Raw genomic sequence first — 16,188 nt, forward strand, 5'->3', positions numbered from 1 at the left:
TTTTTCCTTCCCAGTCTTAATTTATGATCCCCAAATTCTAGAAGATGGCTGACAAGATTTTTGAGAATTAAGGGATGTCTTTATGGAGCAGGTTATCAAGTGTCAGTACAGCTATGCTCAAGGTGATGCTTTACAGCTGCTTCCCAGAGAGGAAAGTAGGGGTCTCTTTACAAGGTATAATGTTATTCTACTGGAAGAAATTGTCAGGCACTCTGCAGTTAATGACTAAGTCTGCTTTTACCACAGCAGCTAGGTGCTGGGCAAGACAGGTCATGCATTTCTTCCCACAGGTTATAACATGACAGAAATGCTTTTTTCTCCACCTGAATTGCTTTTACTGGGAAGAAGAAAAGAAGAAATAGAAAACAAAGCATACACACACAACTGTAAAGCTGTAATATAATAACAAAAGAAGCAAGATAGAACAGCTTTGAAAACTAAGGGTATGTTGACCTCTGTAAGAAGCAGACCTCGCACAAGAAAATAAGAAGAAATATATATACATGTATGAATGCAAAACATCAGCATGAGTTTTAGTCACACTACCGATGAGATTGCCTGTGCCAATAGCTCGAGCAGTGTGTGCATGCAAAATCAAAGCTATGTTCTGAAATTGTACTTTTTACCCGTATATAAACACAGCCTATGAAATTCTGAAGCTCAGTTTGCAAGTAATGTTACAAGTAGAAGTTAGTGAACTTGTTGCATGCTTATATGATCTGTTTCCTTGTCCTCCAGAATGAACATTATTTGTTGCTTTCCAAGTAGTGTTGGAGATGAGCTCATAAATCAGAAGCATAATGCTGGTTTTAGTTTGATGCTATTTGAAATCTACCTCAGTTTCATGTCTGTCCGTATATGCATGGGAAGTTCCTGGTTTTAAAGACATACTGAAACCCCATAGGCAATGTTTGAGTTTGCACTGAACTGTGAAGGTGAAAGAAGAGCACAGACATGCTTCAGATGGCACTCAGTTTTGAATTTTTGTCTTGTAGTACATACACAGACTGAGCCAATGGGTGCAGTGGGAGAGATTCTGGTGGAGGTATAGGATCATCTGGATCACAGTCTGACTGAAAAGAAAAAGCAAAATCATTCAAATAAACATTAGACACATTTGTAATAGCTGAAAAAACAACAATCTCCAGAAGAAAACTGGAAGTTAGGCCTCAGTCAAAAACCAAAACTGAACAACTGGATGGTTTGAGATGTAACAAAATAGCAAGGAAAATTAGCCCAAATTATTACATTATTAGCAGAAATACAGATCTTGTGAATATAATGAGGTAGATTCACAGTGGCTGTGATTGGGCAGACGTGTTGGGTAGACTATTGTGATTTATTCCAAAGTACAGGGTGAAAGGACTCATTTAAAAGAGAAACATACTGCATAACTGTGTTATCTGTATTTATAGTAGCCAAAAGATGGCTTCAAACCAGCTTATTTCTTGAACATAAAGAACCACAATGACTGTAAACCTTAGCAGCTCCTAGAGGTTACAGCAAGAAATCTGTGACTGTCCAAAGACAAAATGAAGTCACAATACAAAATTATTACAAAAAGCCCTCGAGGAATAATTGAAAGAACATGTTCATAACACCTTTAAAACAAGTTATACAGCTTTAGTGAGCACATATATATATTCAGAAGTTTTACTTTCTGTGTGCTCTGTCTTCTCAAACCTTCACCTGAAATCTAACATCCATGATTTCATTTCTGGTGCTATAAAAACAATGTAGAAAAAATGCCACCTTCAAGTGCAGTTCTACCCAAGCAACACTGATGTGCTCCTGACAGAGTTAACTCTCATGATTCATTGGAATGGAAGATGATGCATTAAGCAAATTAGAGAAGGCTTACTGGGAATGAAAAGCCATTTGAAGTTCAAAATGTTAATTTGTTGTCTCCTTCCATTTTAAGTACTTACAAACATAAGACAGGCCATAGTCATTCTGAACTGAGACTCAAGACTCCCAAGTGCAAATGAAGGCTCCAATTTGCAGTGAAGCAAGACTTCCAGGACATCATATTTGGCTCAGCTCAGAAGGGCTTTTCATACCTGTTAATTGGGTGGAACAAAGATGCTGTCTTTCCGTAAGGAAGCAGAAGCATCATCTGCCAGCAGACAGCTTGGAAGTTCTCTACTATGGCCTTTCTGCTAGAAATTCCTACTCTCAATGACTTTTGGTCTTCCTGCATTTCCAGAAGGTCCACATCTGACCTGGTGGGAAAAAAAAAAGACACATAGTAAAAACTTGGCTCAACGTAGGACACACTTTCCATATTCCACCTCTGCACTGCACGCAAGGGTATGCTGGTATGCCCCAGACATCGCTGGGTTGCCCATCCTGGCTCTGCTCCTCTTGTGGCACAGAGGGCAGATGTTCTAGCGAAGTGGCATCAGCTGATGCAGGCAGATACCTGCAAGGAGGACGTCACCCCAAGTGGCATGGCACTCCCGAGGTGATACAAGTACAGTTATTCCCTGGAGGCTTTCAAGAAGCATGTAGATGTGGCACTGAGGGACACGGTTAGTGGGTAATATTGGTGGTAGGTGGTGGTTGGACTAGAGGATCTTGGAGGTCTTTTTCAACCTTGGTGATTCTATGATTCGATTCTACAGTTGTGGCACCTCCGCAGTGAGCTTGGGGGGTGGGGCAGGAAGGCTGTGGCCGAAAGCAGGAAAGAAGGAGATGCTCTAGAGCAACTAGAAACAGTAGTGCTGGCCACTTCTGTTTTGTTTCTTGAATAATTTTCTCAGCAGTTGTTGCATATTCCTCCTCCCTTTCATCATCTCATCTCAGGACATGGAATAAATATATTCTGACGTTGCTACCAGAGTTCCTGAGGGGGAAAAAAAATCATTATGAAAAGGTTAAAATATCACCACAGAGAAAGAGAAAAAACAAACAAACAAACAAAGAACAGATGTTTTGCATGCTAGTAAGGCAAAGTTTGTAAGGAAAGATAATGAATGTTATTAGTCCAACTGTGTAAGCTAGGAAAAAAACAGGAAAGCTTTGAGACGTGACATTTTAATCAATATATTTGCTTCCCTGGGAAAATTTATGGCTCAGACCCAATAACCCTTGGCAGCTTTTTAACTTCAGATAGGCAGAAGTTACAGCATTCTCTGAGCTAGCGCCTACAGAAACCTTTTTGCTGTGCATCTTTCTCTTGAGTTTGATAAATTCACTAAGTATTTTCAGACACTACTTACATCCCCTCTGTCTTCTCCTTTGTTTTTGTTGTTGTAAATTTTATTAGAGTATCTTTTTGTTTTAGGGTAAATTGTTCATGTCAATGTTTAAGGTTGCAGGCGTGTGTTCTCACATGCTGAGTCCCAAGAAAGCTTTCTGCTCTGGCTTGGCAGTACCTGACATCTCTTGGCTCTGCCTTAATCTGACATCTTTCAGATTTATCTCCACTCACCTCCTGTATTATCTCCTCTCGCCACCAATTTCCCCTTTCCTAGGACCTGACAAGCTGACTAGTGCCTTCTTATAGCGACTATCACAGCTCCCCCCAGCATCTTTCAGCCCTTTGCTGACAGCTGGATAGTACGGTATCTGTCTGTTTCAGAAATGTCATTCCTACATAATAATAGGAATAATTTATCAGATGCTCCTTGTTTCTTTTTATCCCCTGCCCCCTCATTCTGTGCAGTCAGTTTACACCTTCTACAGTCTTTACTCCCCAGTAATTCATTCTGGTTTTGTAAGTGGGAGCTGAAGGAGCTCCACCTCAGTGCTGAGCTGTGGGGTTTTCAGGGGGAGGTGTTTGATTTCCACAATAGAAAAGATTGTCTTGTCTGACTGACATGTAATACTTAGGGTTAGATTTCTGCACTACAGACATAATTACATGGTCTAAAAATAATTTATGTAAACGTTTGACAACATTCGCTTGGGACTTACTATGCCTGAAAACATTAGTGTCGATAAAACTGATTCAGAGAAATGCCTGCAAAAAGGCACATTGTTCTCTCTCCAGAAAGTAGGGGAACTTCAGAACACTTGCTTTTGTTTATTGTTTTTTTGAAGTCTTGAAAAGTTTTGAAGAAGTTTTCTGCAAGAATCTCAGCTCTTGCTCAAAATAAAATTCTAATTTTTAGAGACATTTTTATCAGAAAAATATTGTAAACGTGATGTGTATACTAAAGACTAAAACAAATCAAACCAAAACAAGAAAACAGAATACAGAAGAGCATATATCTTTAAATCTCATAATTCTGTGAACCAGGCTTATAGCAGCTTAATGCTGAAGAGAATATATTCAAGCCAAAACTATGCTTTAATGATTCTTGGGATATTTTTTTGCAACACTTGACAAACCTGTTCCCTCTTACAAAGTCAGGTATAATGCCTCTGGTGTTTAAAAACAGACGTAAAGCAAAGTGCTGTTACATGCCCAGTATGGTTCCCAAACACATTAATGTGCTTCTTCACACAGTTCTTACAGTTCTGGAAGAAGGGATGCTTCTGTGCTGTTATTTGCTTGCTGCTTGCAGCTCCCACTGCCAGTAGTAGCCTTTGTGGAAGCTGCTTCTCTCCCACTGTAAGGGTATTGAGCTGTATACAACCATGTGGAGCCAGCTGAGGGGGTCTCTGGAAAGCCATGATGCAGCAAAGGCAATAGCCTGTTCAGGAGGTTAAAGATCTGCCTGTGCCTAAGCTGCCTTTGTGTGTCCATGGGGAGCGTCTATATCTCAGCTGTGTGCAAGAAGTTGTGCTGATGTCCAGCCACCCTGCCTCCTTCACAATTAAAAAAAAAGTTATAATTCTTCTTATGTTTACATGGAATTTCCTGTGATTCATTATGCCCATTGCCTCTCATCCTGTCACACGGCACCACTGAGAAGGGACTGGCTCCATCCTCTTTAACCATCACGTATTTATACACTTGGAGAAGATCCCCCTGTGGCCTCTCTTCTTCAGGCTGAACAGTCTCAGCTCTCTCAGCCTATCATACATGTGCTGTAATGTATACCCAACCATTTTACAATGTCAGCTGCACTGCTGGAATATAGTGGTTTATAAATGCCTGCTTACAGAACATAGGTATTTCTCTGACCTATCAATATACCTGTGTACCCCTTGCCCAGTAAGGCGGTGGATGCCCTATCCCTGGAGACATTCAAGGTGAGACTGGATGGGGCTCTGAGCACCCTGACTGAGCTGTATGTATCCCTGTTCATCACGTGGGAGTTGGACTAGATTGCCTTTAAGGGTCCATTCCAATTCAAACCATTCTGTGATTCTATGATCTGTATGCTCAAATACTACTAAAATGCCAGTATGTTCTTACCTCTACACCTACATCAGACACTCACTGGTCATCAAGAAGTATGCTACACCAGCAGTCCTTCCACATGCCTGAGGAAGTTATGAAAAATGGCTCACGTTTCATTTTGTGCACTTGGTACAACACCAGTAGCAGAGCACTAGCATCTAAAGCACTAGCAAACCCTTACTCCATCCTGTTCCCTACAAGGATTCCAAAGGGGAAGGGAAATCTACAAAAGGAGGAGGATCCTACCAGTATCCCATGGAGAAGAGAGGAGACAGAAAAAAAAAGAAGAAAACTTTAAAAGGCCTCTGGAAAGTGAGAGGAGCTGAGGGGTTTCCTGCCTGCAGCGGCACACAGGAGGGAAGGATGGATGAAGCCACATGGCTGGAGGGAATGGCTCCTTGCATGGCTGGGTGATAGCCACAGTCTGTGAGATCTAGCAGTCTGAAAGACCCAGCCTGGAAGGCACAGGGATGGCTGCTCCACAAGGAAAAGTTTAAATAGCTATAGGTAAGCTTAGGAAGTAGGGACTTTATGTTATCCTTTACATCTATCTTGCAAATGTTTGTTTGTTTGTTTGTTTGTTTGTTTCTCTCAGCTGAAATATTGTTACTAAGGCAACTGACTTATGTTCAAGAGTAAATTGAGAAAATGAACACACTGAACCCTAGGATAGTCTCTCACAGAGGGTGAGATGTAGAGGAAAGGAGGTGAATGATCTCATTTAAATGTGTCTCTTTCTTTCTGGTCAAGTCCCAGTTGAAAAGCTGGGCAGCCAAAAGAGTCACCTCTAGATTGCATATCCTCAGCTGTGAGCCAGGTTTAACTTTGGTAGGTCCCTTGGGTATTACAGGGTAGAACCACTCCCTTCTGTCAGGGTTGTTCTGACAAAATTATCATAAAACCATTAATTGTACAATCCAGCCTATCTACTTCTTTGGAAGCATAGTTTCTCTGTGATAAGAATTGACAGAACAAATATAACCTATCAGTTGCACAACCTGGGTAAAGTCTCAAAATGAAAGACATCCTGTAAGGAGCAGAGAGGCCAAAACTCAGAGACAGCATTGTGCTTGCAGGAATCTACACCTGCTCCAGTGGGAATTAAACCATGGCTCAGGGAAAGGCTGTCCAGATGTATCGAGTAGAACAAGGATGGAGGTACACATCAAATGCCCAGGCTGTAAGGCTCTGAGAGCTGCATGGGCCTGTAATCTGGCCAGCCCTGACCCCTCAGCTGAAGGAAATGCTGTGCCAGGAGAAGTCAAGGCAGAGTGAAGGGCATATTTCTGCCCCAGGTTGGGCACAAAACCAAACAAAAACACCACTGGGCCCAGGCCCTGTGTCATGGTGATCACCAAGTGCACATGGGCAAAGACAGGCTATCTCTTAGAAAGGATGTCCATTGCAGTGATTATCACCTTCATCACGGTGATTACCCATTGTCATCACAGTGGATAATGATATCATCCACAATGGCACTGGCATGCGGTGGAGATCATAGAAACACAGAAACATAAAGAATTTAGACCTCCAAGATCATATAGTCCAACCGTCAGCCCATCACACGCCATGCCCACTAAACATGTCCCTCAGTGCTAAACCTGCACATTTCTTGAACACCTCCAGGAACACTGGTTCCACAACATACCCAAGATGGAGCCAAGGAATTTGGCATCCTGCCATTGCCACCTTGTTCACCCATATGGGATGTCCATATGTTCACAGGGCACCCAAACTCCAAGGACTCAACACCAGTGGCCTCACTTACTTTTTGCTGGTGGTAAGGCCCCAGGTCCCTTCTGGGGAGCAGGAGCATGGAGAGGTGAAGCTCTCACTTCACCTAGCCACAGTGAAGCTTAAGGCATAGGTAAAGAAAACCTGTCACAGGCAAGTTACTGCCACGCACATCTCCCTGGGAAACTTGAGCACAGTTTTCTTGTTCTACCATCTCTGTAAAAAAGGGTTTCCCTTCACCCTGTACAGGGCCTTGATGAAGTGGTAAGAAGAAGTGGTAATGTCTCATGCTGTGGAAGTGCTATCAGAGGTTATCACACCATATTATCGTACTGCTCCTCCTAGTTTCAGTCCTATGTGCACATTTGCAGAATTAAGGGTGTAGCTCATTTTTCTTCCCCTGCTTTGACTAATAGTGAAGGATGTTGGCATTTCACATCCGGCCATTCTGCGTATAAGTGTTGTCCTTCTTGGAGAATACTTCTGCCTAATCACATCTGAGTATTCTTTATTCCTTTATCCAAAATAAGACCTAGACAGTAAATGTTTTTTTTTTTAATGTCTCATGAAATTCTCTAAATATTAAAAAAGGGGCTAGCGGGTGTCAAAATTTGGAAAATAAAGATGTTTGAAAGCAAAGCTGAGAATATAAAAATTAGGCAGATGACAAAGGGGAGAGGCAGTATGCAGGCTCTGCACAAAGAGACAGCTCCACTGAAGCCAGAAAGCTGGGCTGTTCCCATGAAAAGTTTTCATTTTAATGGATATACTACTTCTGCGATGACAAAATTATTGAGCAAAAAGTCGTTACTGCATGTACCTGAATTCCCTTATACTATAATATCTTTTTTGCAATACCTTTTTTTCATTTGCCCTCAGAATACCAGTATACTTATCTGCTAGTTTTCTCTTTCCTAAGAAGAAAATTTTCTTTAAAGAAAATTACATCCAATCCTATTCCCTCGCATACTATATCAGAGGTACACTCTGATGAATGTACACTCTGTAGAATCTGCAAATAAAGAGATGTGAGGTGCACAAAGCACACCATACATAGCACGTATCTAAAAGGTAACCTGTATAGCTGTAGACAAAGTATTTGTATGTACACTCAATAAAGTAAACTGTTCTCAGAATTTGTCTTGAGGCAAGCAAATCAGATAAATATTTTTTTCATGGGTTTACAATGGGAAATTATGGCTTCTCCTTTGTAGCACCATCTATGTTCATGGCTTTCAAAGACTGCCGGGCTCCTTTGGCACTTCGTTCCTTTAAGTCTCTTACGATGACAATAAAAACTGTCATACACTGTGGAAAATTCTCTCCTGATTCAGGTATTGTTCTTCACTAGAAAGCTATACTGTAGTTTAAAATTAGCAAAGTACTTCTGAACCCTTATTTAAAATGTGTTTGCACTGACATTCCAAGAAAAGAGTTTCTTTATTTAATTGCACTGTCAGTGCCGATGCTTTCAGCTACAACCATTTGGAGTTAGACCTTTTAATAGAAAGTGACAATTTAAATTGCCACGATGGCAGCATAAATGGTGCTTAAAGTCATTACAGACCTGATGTTGCAGTTGGCTGAAGACCAGCAGAAGAAAGGTGGAGGAAGTAGGGGAAAAGGAAATTAAGTGGTGAATCATTAATTCCTTGGTACTTGGTGTAAAAACATTACCTATGATGAACATATTTGCTGCTGTGATGGAGAAAATGTATAATCCTTCCCTCACTTGGCATTAACTAACATAGAGACAGAGCCATAGAATGGTTTGGGTTGGAAGAAACTGAAGTCCATTGAGCTCTAACACCCTGCCGTGGGCAGGGCTGCCCCCCACCAGCTCAGGCTGCCCAGGGCCCCATCCAACCTGGCCTTGAGCGCCTCCAGGAATGGGGCACCACAGCTCCTCTGGGCAATCTGTTCCACCCCTCACTAGTGAACTGGTGTCAGTGTTCCATGCTTGCTCTCCTGCTGGTCAGTGTCCTGGTCTCCTCTCTTGCTGCCACGCCCCACATAGCAGGAACCTTTTACTCTCCCCACTCTTGGGGGCGCAACTGGGCACCTCCTTCACTGATGCTGACAGCTCACCAGTGGCATTTCTGTTCTGTCAGTCACAGTGAGCCTGTGCAAGAAGTTTAGGGTAAGGTCCATCCCTGTCATTGCCATGTTTAAATTCTTCCTCGGATTGTTCAGTCTGGAGAAGACTCAAGGGAGACCATATCACTCTCTACAACTGCCTGAAGGGTGGTTGTAGTGAGGTGGGGGCCAACCTCTTTCCCCAGGTAGCAGTGATAGGATGAGAGGTAATGGCCTCAAGTTATGCCAGGGGAGGTTCAGTTTGGATATAATAACAAATTTCTTCTCAGAAAGAGTGGTGAGGCATTTGAACAGGCTGCCCAGGGAGGTGGTGCCCTGGAGGCATCCCAGAAATGTTTAGACATTGTACTGAGGGACACGGTTTAGTGGACAACATTGGTGGCAGGTGGATGGTTAGACTGGATGATGTTGGAGGTCTTTTCAAACCTTGGTGATTCTATGATTCCTGGGAGCAGAGTAACCAGATGGTATTGGGAGGGGCCAACCCCCCAGGCAGTCCCTGCAGGACGATACCTGCAGGTCTCTTAACCCCACATAAACACCCTCACTGCTGGCATCTCTGAGAAATGACTTTTCTCATAGGGTTTTCTAGGCCCCATGGGGACAACCACGCCTCTTCCAGTGCAAAACTGCTCCAGGTGCTGTGTCTTAAAATAAGCTCCTTGCCTTTTTCTTGAGTGGTCATCATAGAAATGGCTTAAATATGGCAGAGGAATGTGCAAGACAAAGCTGGCTGTGGATTTCTCCTGCCCCCTGCTCCACTGGGAGGGAACTGGGACAGGGCACACTGCCCAACGTGCTCAAACAGAGTGTGGCCGTGTCCCCTCCAACACCTTGCAGCCAAACCCTCCGCCTCCCTCAGCACACGGCAGCACACAGGTAGGTGCCCGGGACGCGGCCCTGCCTGGCCTTAGTCACTGTTGCCACCTAGCGACCAGGCGGCCCCGACCTCGGCCGACTGAGGAGAGCAGAGAGAGCTCCAACACTTCTAATCAAGCTGCTTTTCCTCTGAGGACAGCCCCGTGCCATGACCCGGGCGGGGCCGCTGTGCCATCGTTTGGTCTGTCAGCCGGGTTTAACTTGACCTTGAAACTGAAAGCCAGGAGCAAACAGCCCGCGGGGATTTCTGCCTGTCCCTCAAGCAGGCTGGCCCCAACAGGGAGCAGGACGCGGGGGGCTAAGGGAGCAGCGAGATCCCACAGCAACCCACAGACCTATCCATCTCCAACTGGCACAGGTGCAGGCACCAGCTCCCTCCTGCAGCATCCTCTACTCTTGACATTTGCCACTGCAGGTTCCACTAAAGGGATCACCTATTTAAGGCTCACAAACCTCTTAGTGCTAACGAGCTAAGCATGGTCAGGTCTGATGAGGATTTGGATAGAGTTTACTTAATCCTGTGATAGAGAAGGAAATCCTGCCCAGTGTGTGTGCACAGCACGGGGCATGCAGCTCTTGACCCCCCAGTCAGAAGGCCTCAGGGGCAGGAGGGATGAACCCAGCCCGGCAGGCTGGGCAAGGCCTTGGCAGTGAGCCCCCGGCACTGCCAGCACTTTGCTGGCACCTGGAAGGCACAGCCTGGGAGTGGTCCTGATGGGCATCCAGGCCAAAACTCACCAAACAAGGAGCTGCATGCATCGTGCCCTCAGCGCCAAGCATTTTCCTCTGCAGGTACTCCTGCAGGCATCCAGCCTGCTGGTTAAGGTAGGCAGGGCCTTCAGGATCAAGTGTATGGTACCTGCCATTTGCAGTACAGTCTGCAGAAATAAACAAAAAGAAAAAAAAGCTACCTTTTGGCACCTGAAACTCAAAACTAAGAGGGCTCCGTCAATTCAAATTTTTTTTTGATTTTTGGAGTCAAGATCGTTATTTTTGTTTCCTTCTAAGCAAGCTATGTGACACACCAAACAGATGATTTGCCAGATCTTTTGTACCTCAAACACCAGTGTGTTTCATGGGAGTGTGTGTGTTCCAGGGGACATCTCCTGGCTTCTCTCCCTTGTATGCATGTATGCAGAGACGGAGAATCACACCCTTCTCCTCACTGGAGAGTGGGGATGTTCCTTTCAGAACATGTCTCTTGTGCTAGGAAACGCACTGCAGCTGATGCCTAATTGCTGATTTCCCCTTCCTAACCACTGTCTTCTCATTTTCCTGCAGCAGGAAGGAAATCTTTCCTTATCCCTGCCAATGCCCCAGCAGGTGCTTGTGTCGCATTCACTTGCCTGCAGCTCATTTCAGAAACTCTCAGCTGTGCAAAGGGACATCTAGTGAAACAGGGCTGCCTCTCAGCTTTCCCACTGTTCCAGTCCTCCCGCTGGCCCCACAGCCCCACTGCAGCAGGGGAGCAGCCATCAGGGGACCCCACATTACGAAGCAGGCCTTGGTCTGCGTTCATAGGGAAGACAGCACTGGCTTGCTGCTGTTCACAAGGCATGCGCTGAGTAGCGTAAAGTTCTGTTGTGCTGCAGTGTAGATTGACGTATTTCCTGTGCACAGCTCAGCTTTGCTGTGCTATTATTGAGCTGCCCGGTGAGGTGCTGCTTCAGGTATTGCTGGAAAGGAGCTCAGTGGGGCTGTCTGGTCACGTATCAGCGTTGCTGGCAGTGGCCAGGAACTGCTTCTTGGCAGAGGACAGTGCTGTTGAATGAGTAGGCTAACAGCTGAGGAAAAGCGCTCTGGTAGTAGGTCCTGATCAGTATGCAAAGTGATATTAATTATGCCATTATTATGTTGTAAAGTAAAAGTATAAATATGCATGAATATCCTCAGCTTCATGTATTTCTTTCATCTCTCTGCTTCTGCTGATCTCTTGGCCTGCTGCACCACCCAGGTTCCACACCTGTGTGTGATTGCGGGGAGTGATTCACTGTGTCGGATGGATGCAGCCCTCACATTCCTTGTGTTCCTGGGCTGTGTCAGATGTAACATGCCCCAGTTTTCCTAACACTGCCTTGGCAGTACCGGCCTTAACAATGTTCCCCATTCGTGCCAGTGCAAGAGGGAGACGGGGGCATGTTACCGCCTCTTTTTGCCTGGGCTTGTGCCAAGATGGCATACCGAGTTTTGCCTTCAGATCAGTGGTAATGCTTTTCCAGATGCACAGAGTTCCTCTGTAATTCCAGTGAATGCCTCAAATAGCGGTACGCTGTGTGGTCCCTGACCCGCTCTGAGCGTGAGGCACCTGTGATTCCAGTTCCTCACTCCAGACCATGCTGCTGCCCCATTGCTTACTGACATCCACTCAGCCACACCTTCACCAGTTCTCCACCCGTCGTAATTGTTTACATATCGTTTCCTATTAATTATATATCATTTCATTCGAATTACTACCTTTAATAAGCCAGTGAAACACAGTGACCTGTCAGCTGGCTTCGAGTTTTCCTGATTAGGCTTTCCAATGGCAAGTAAGGCTTTCAAGGAAGCCCTGATCGGCACCTGCCTGCCCTGCTGCTGGTGTGGCTGCGGGCACCTCGCCTAGGGGAGCTGCAGTGGGCCGGCCGCCAAGCTTTTATGGCTGAACGAATGCAAGGAGGGAAGGGTTTGCCAGTCCGCACGTGGGAGAAGCAGCAACTGCTCCTGCCCCTAACTCCCAGCAGCCACAAATGAGCGCATTCTGCGGTGCCCTGAGTGTTGCTGGCTCCACGAGGAGGATAGAGAAAATAGAAAAAGCAGATGGTGGGCAGCTGAGCCACAGCTTTGTAATATGAAGAGCCACTCCACACAAGCCTTGCTGTACAACACACCAAGATCAGGAGTGAACAAGCAAGCACTTCCTCAAGGCACGAGATGAGGGCAAACATATCCTGAGGGCACCTGGGCCAGCTAGCAGTCACACTTCACCTCCTCCTGTTTCACACAGGTCAAGAGGGCAGCGGCACTCCGCAGCAGCTCTGCGATCGGGTTAATGGGGGCAGTTGGATGCCATCAGGTTACACTGTTTAATTCAATTGAGCTTAAGCACTGACAGAGGAGTGGGAGGACCCATTTCAGCAGCCACAAGCTCTCTCCACCTCTACTACCGGAGGCAGCACTAAGCAGCAGCGGGCTGAAGAACCAGGGTACAGGCAGCAGAACAGCGAGCCAGCCAGGAGCTTTGGCAAAGGGCAAAGGAGAGGGTGCCACGCAGAGCCACCAGCTCCTGCCCCAGTGCGTGCCAGAAGACGAGGCACTGGGAAAGTTTATTAATGTCAGTGGCAGTGGTACACCTCATTGGGCTCAAGATTTGCTTTTTTTGGGGGGGACAGTGTAGTAGCACTTCAGAAGTTGCCACCTTGCTGAAAAAGATAAGGCATTGCAAGAAGTTTGACAGACATTAAACCTTCCGTATAAAAACAGACACCAAGATGGATTTTGAAGACCTGTTGTCTACTTCTTTTGCTTTCATAGACTGCTCGTAAGCGCGTTGCATCAAACGAGGGATTCCATCACTCGCATCCCGTTAACAGATAAAATGAGCTGAAGTGAGTGGAGGGGAGTGGAGAACCAGGCTGAAGTGCATTAGGTCTCAAGAGGAACGCATCCCTCAGAACCCTCAGTCTCAGTACTGGCATCAAATAGACCGAACATTTGTTAACAGGAAAATACTTTGAATTTTATTTTTTCACGTTATTATCAAGTACACAGTTACAATAATGTCACACATCCCTATATGATTCTATGTACTTTGTTTTTTTCTTTTGTCTTTTTTACAAAGTGTACAGAGGGAAGGACGTATACAATATTTAACAGGGTATTTTCTACAGAACAATAATTTATATTATGTCCTTGTAAAAATCTGTACCTTTTTAAACATTAAACTGAAACATCCATTCATAGCATTTGCTAAGCAAATTATTTAAGAATTAAAACTAACTTGTAACTAATGTCAGTACATTAACAATAACTATATTTTCATTTTCTCTTTATACAGACAAATACATTTTACAAAATCCACTTGACCAAACCCTCAATTATTTAAAAATAAAAAAAAAAAAAAAAAGTGTGTGTATGATTCCAGGCTACGTAAGAGAAAGCAAATGTGTAAAATTGTGTTCTTTGTCTTTCAGCTTATTTAAAAAAATAAAGTCAAAAATGGCTAAAATCCTATGGGAATTTATGCAGATTTTGTACACTTCTCAGGTTTCCAGTTAGAAAATGCCTGAACGTAAGAGGGGGTGGGGGAACAAAACAAAACCAAAGAAGGGAACTCCGTAAGACGCACGTGAAGAACCTCCACTGTGTTTTAACACATCTGGTTTGGCAACCTGTAGGCGACAGGCAGACAGCTACAGCCACACACAACATCCACTGACTGCAGCGGGGATTTCAGCCAAGGCGCACAGAGCAGCGCCACGCACTGAGGTGACACGGCCAGCCGCTGGCAGGGCCACGCACGGCACAAGCCTGGGGGCACTGGCAGGCAGCATCCAAAGCAGCAGCATTGTACAAGGCAGGGACGGGGCTTTAGGCTCTCCTGAACCAGCGACATAAACACAAGTACTGAAGCTTATTGTAACAAAACCAAATACAGAATGTTGAGAAGGCGCACGTCTGAGAGGAAACCTTTGTCCCTTTATGGCCCCAAAATTGAAATGGTTACTGAAATTCCTGTTTAACAGGACGCTCACCTGCCTACAAACGAGTGAAAGCACTGGGATGGGCTTTGAATCTTTGCCATTAGTTAGTGAATGGTTGGTTCCAAATCTATCCAAATCGGGTTCAAATTCTGCAATGCACAGCCAGCTGGCAACTTCAGGGGGGACCTGAGAAAGGGGAGCGGGTCTGGGCCCTAAAATCTGGCCTATCATGAAATCTTTTTTCCTATTTTTGCCCAACAGTTGTTGTTAACGTACATGACTTCGCACTTTGTACACTTATTTACTCTGCAATTAGCAAATGATACAGCACTGCTTTGTAATAGTCTTCAGGTGGCAAAACTGCATATAATAATTGTAATGTTCTCCCAGCTGTTTATAAACAGATTACAAGAACTGGGTTAATTCTGGATGCTGTACTCATTAATAAGCAGCAGCTCAACACAGCTGCTAATGGCTCAGGAAAAACATTCAATTTAGAAACAGTTCTGCTCCTATCCTAAGTTACTGTTCTGATGAAGGATAGCTACATGAAAACACCTCTACTCCTTATGAACGCAACTGCCCCGTTCTGACCCCTCTGAAGCTCTCAATGACAGCATCTCATTTCCAAAATCGAGGCACCTCCTGGTCTTAAATTTTATTCTAAGTCAACTGAGAGTAGAAATGCGACTCGAACAACACACCATTCTTCCAAATAAATGCTAAATATACAGAAAACCATTACAACTGAGGTACATTCACCAGCACGTACAGAAAGTTGCGACCTATTAACTCTGCAAATGGAACAACAGTATGTCGTGGTTCCAATACCAAGCCAGCAGTAAACTGAAAGGAAAAAACAACTCCTCTGTAACACGCAAAACCTTTCCAAGACAAAGAAGCACAGAACAATAAGCATGTTTGAGCATACTTCTAAATTTGTCAAAGATTAAAAAAAAAAAATGCCCCAAACCATTTTAAAATCTTATCTTTGAAACCTGAATTAAAACGCAGAAGTTTTCCCCGCAATAAAGTGAGACGTGTAACTCCTTAAAGGTAACACAGTTAACTTGCCACAAAGTCTGTATAGTCAGAACAAGACAATCAGATGGGCCCTAGTGACTTTAGCAGTACAATTCCCCATTTCATACACACCTCTGACAATTTCAGCAAGAGAAATTTCATAGTTTTAAAATTCACAACAGAACTGCATTAACATGGACACTGTGAGTATCAACGAGGTCAGTAAGATAAATATACTTAAACTATTACGGCTGAAAAATTCATTAAGAGACAGGGTTTACTTTATTAAATGCAACTTTATTGTTGCCATCTTTTCTTCATTTATTAAACAAACTGAATAGAATTCAGAACACGCTATTGAACAAAAGGTATAAAAGTCAACTAGAAGCAATAATCCTATTTTTATACAGCAACAAATCAAATGCACAGTATGGGGGTATTTTTTTGTTGGTTTTTTTTCTTTTTTCTCATGTGTGTTTGTGT

The 16,188-nt window shown here is 44.2% G+C and overlaps 1 protein-coding gene across 1 annotated transcript in view; it reads right to left on the reverse strand.

Annotated features, from left to right (window-relative positions):
• Window positions 1-12,110, reverse strand: part of LOC104915368 (zinc finger X-chromosomal protein) — a 15,127-nt gene extending 3,017 nt beyond the window's left edge. Inside the window, exons 1-3 of the mRNA XM_010726247.3 lie at window positions 12,020-12,110; window positions 10,742-10,881; window positions 1,003-1,073 (exon numbers count right to left, since the gene is read on the reverse strand). Of these exons, the coding sequence (XP_010724549.3) occupies window positions 1,003-1,073; window positions 10,742-10,881; window positions 12,020-12,110 (302 nt within the window). The remainder of the gene's footprint in view (window positions 1-1,002; window positions 1,074-10,741; window positions 10,882-12,019) is intronic.
• Window positions 12,111-16,188: the final 4,078 nt, after the last annotated feature.

Source organism: Meleagris gallopavo, chromosome 1, assembly GCF_000146605.3.
Source record: "Meleagris gallopavo isolate NT-WF06-2002-E0010 breed Aviagen turkey brand Nicholas breeding stock chromosome 1, Turkey_5.1, whole genome shotgun sequence".
Lineage (NCBI taxonomy): Eukaryota > Metazoa > Chordata > Aves > Galliformes > Phasianidae > Meleagris > Meleagris gallopavo.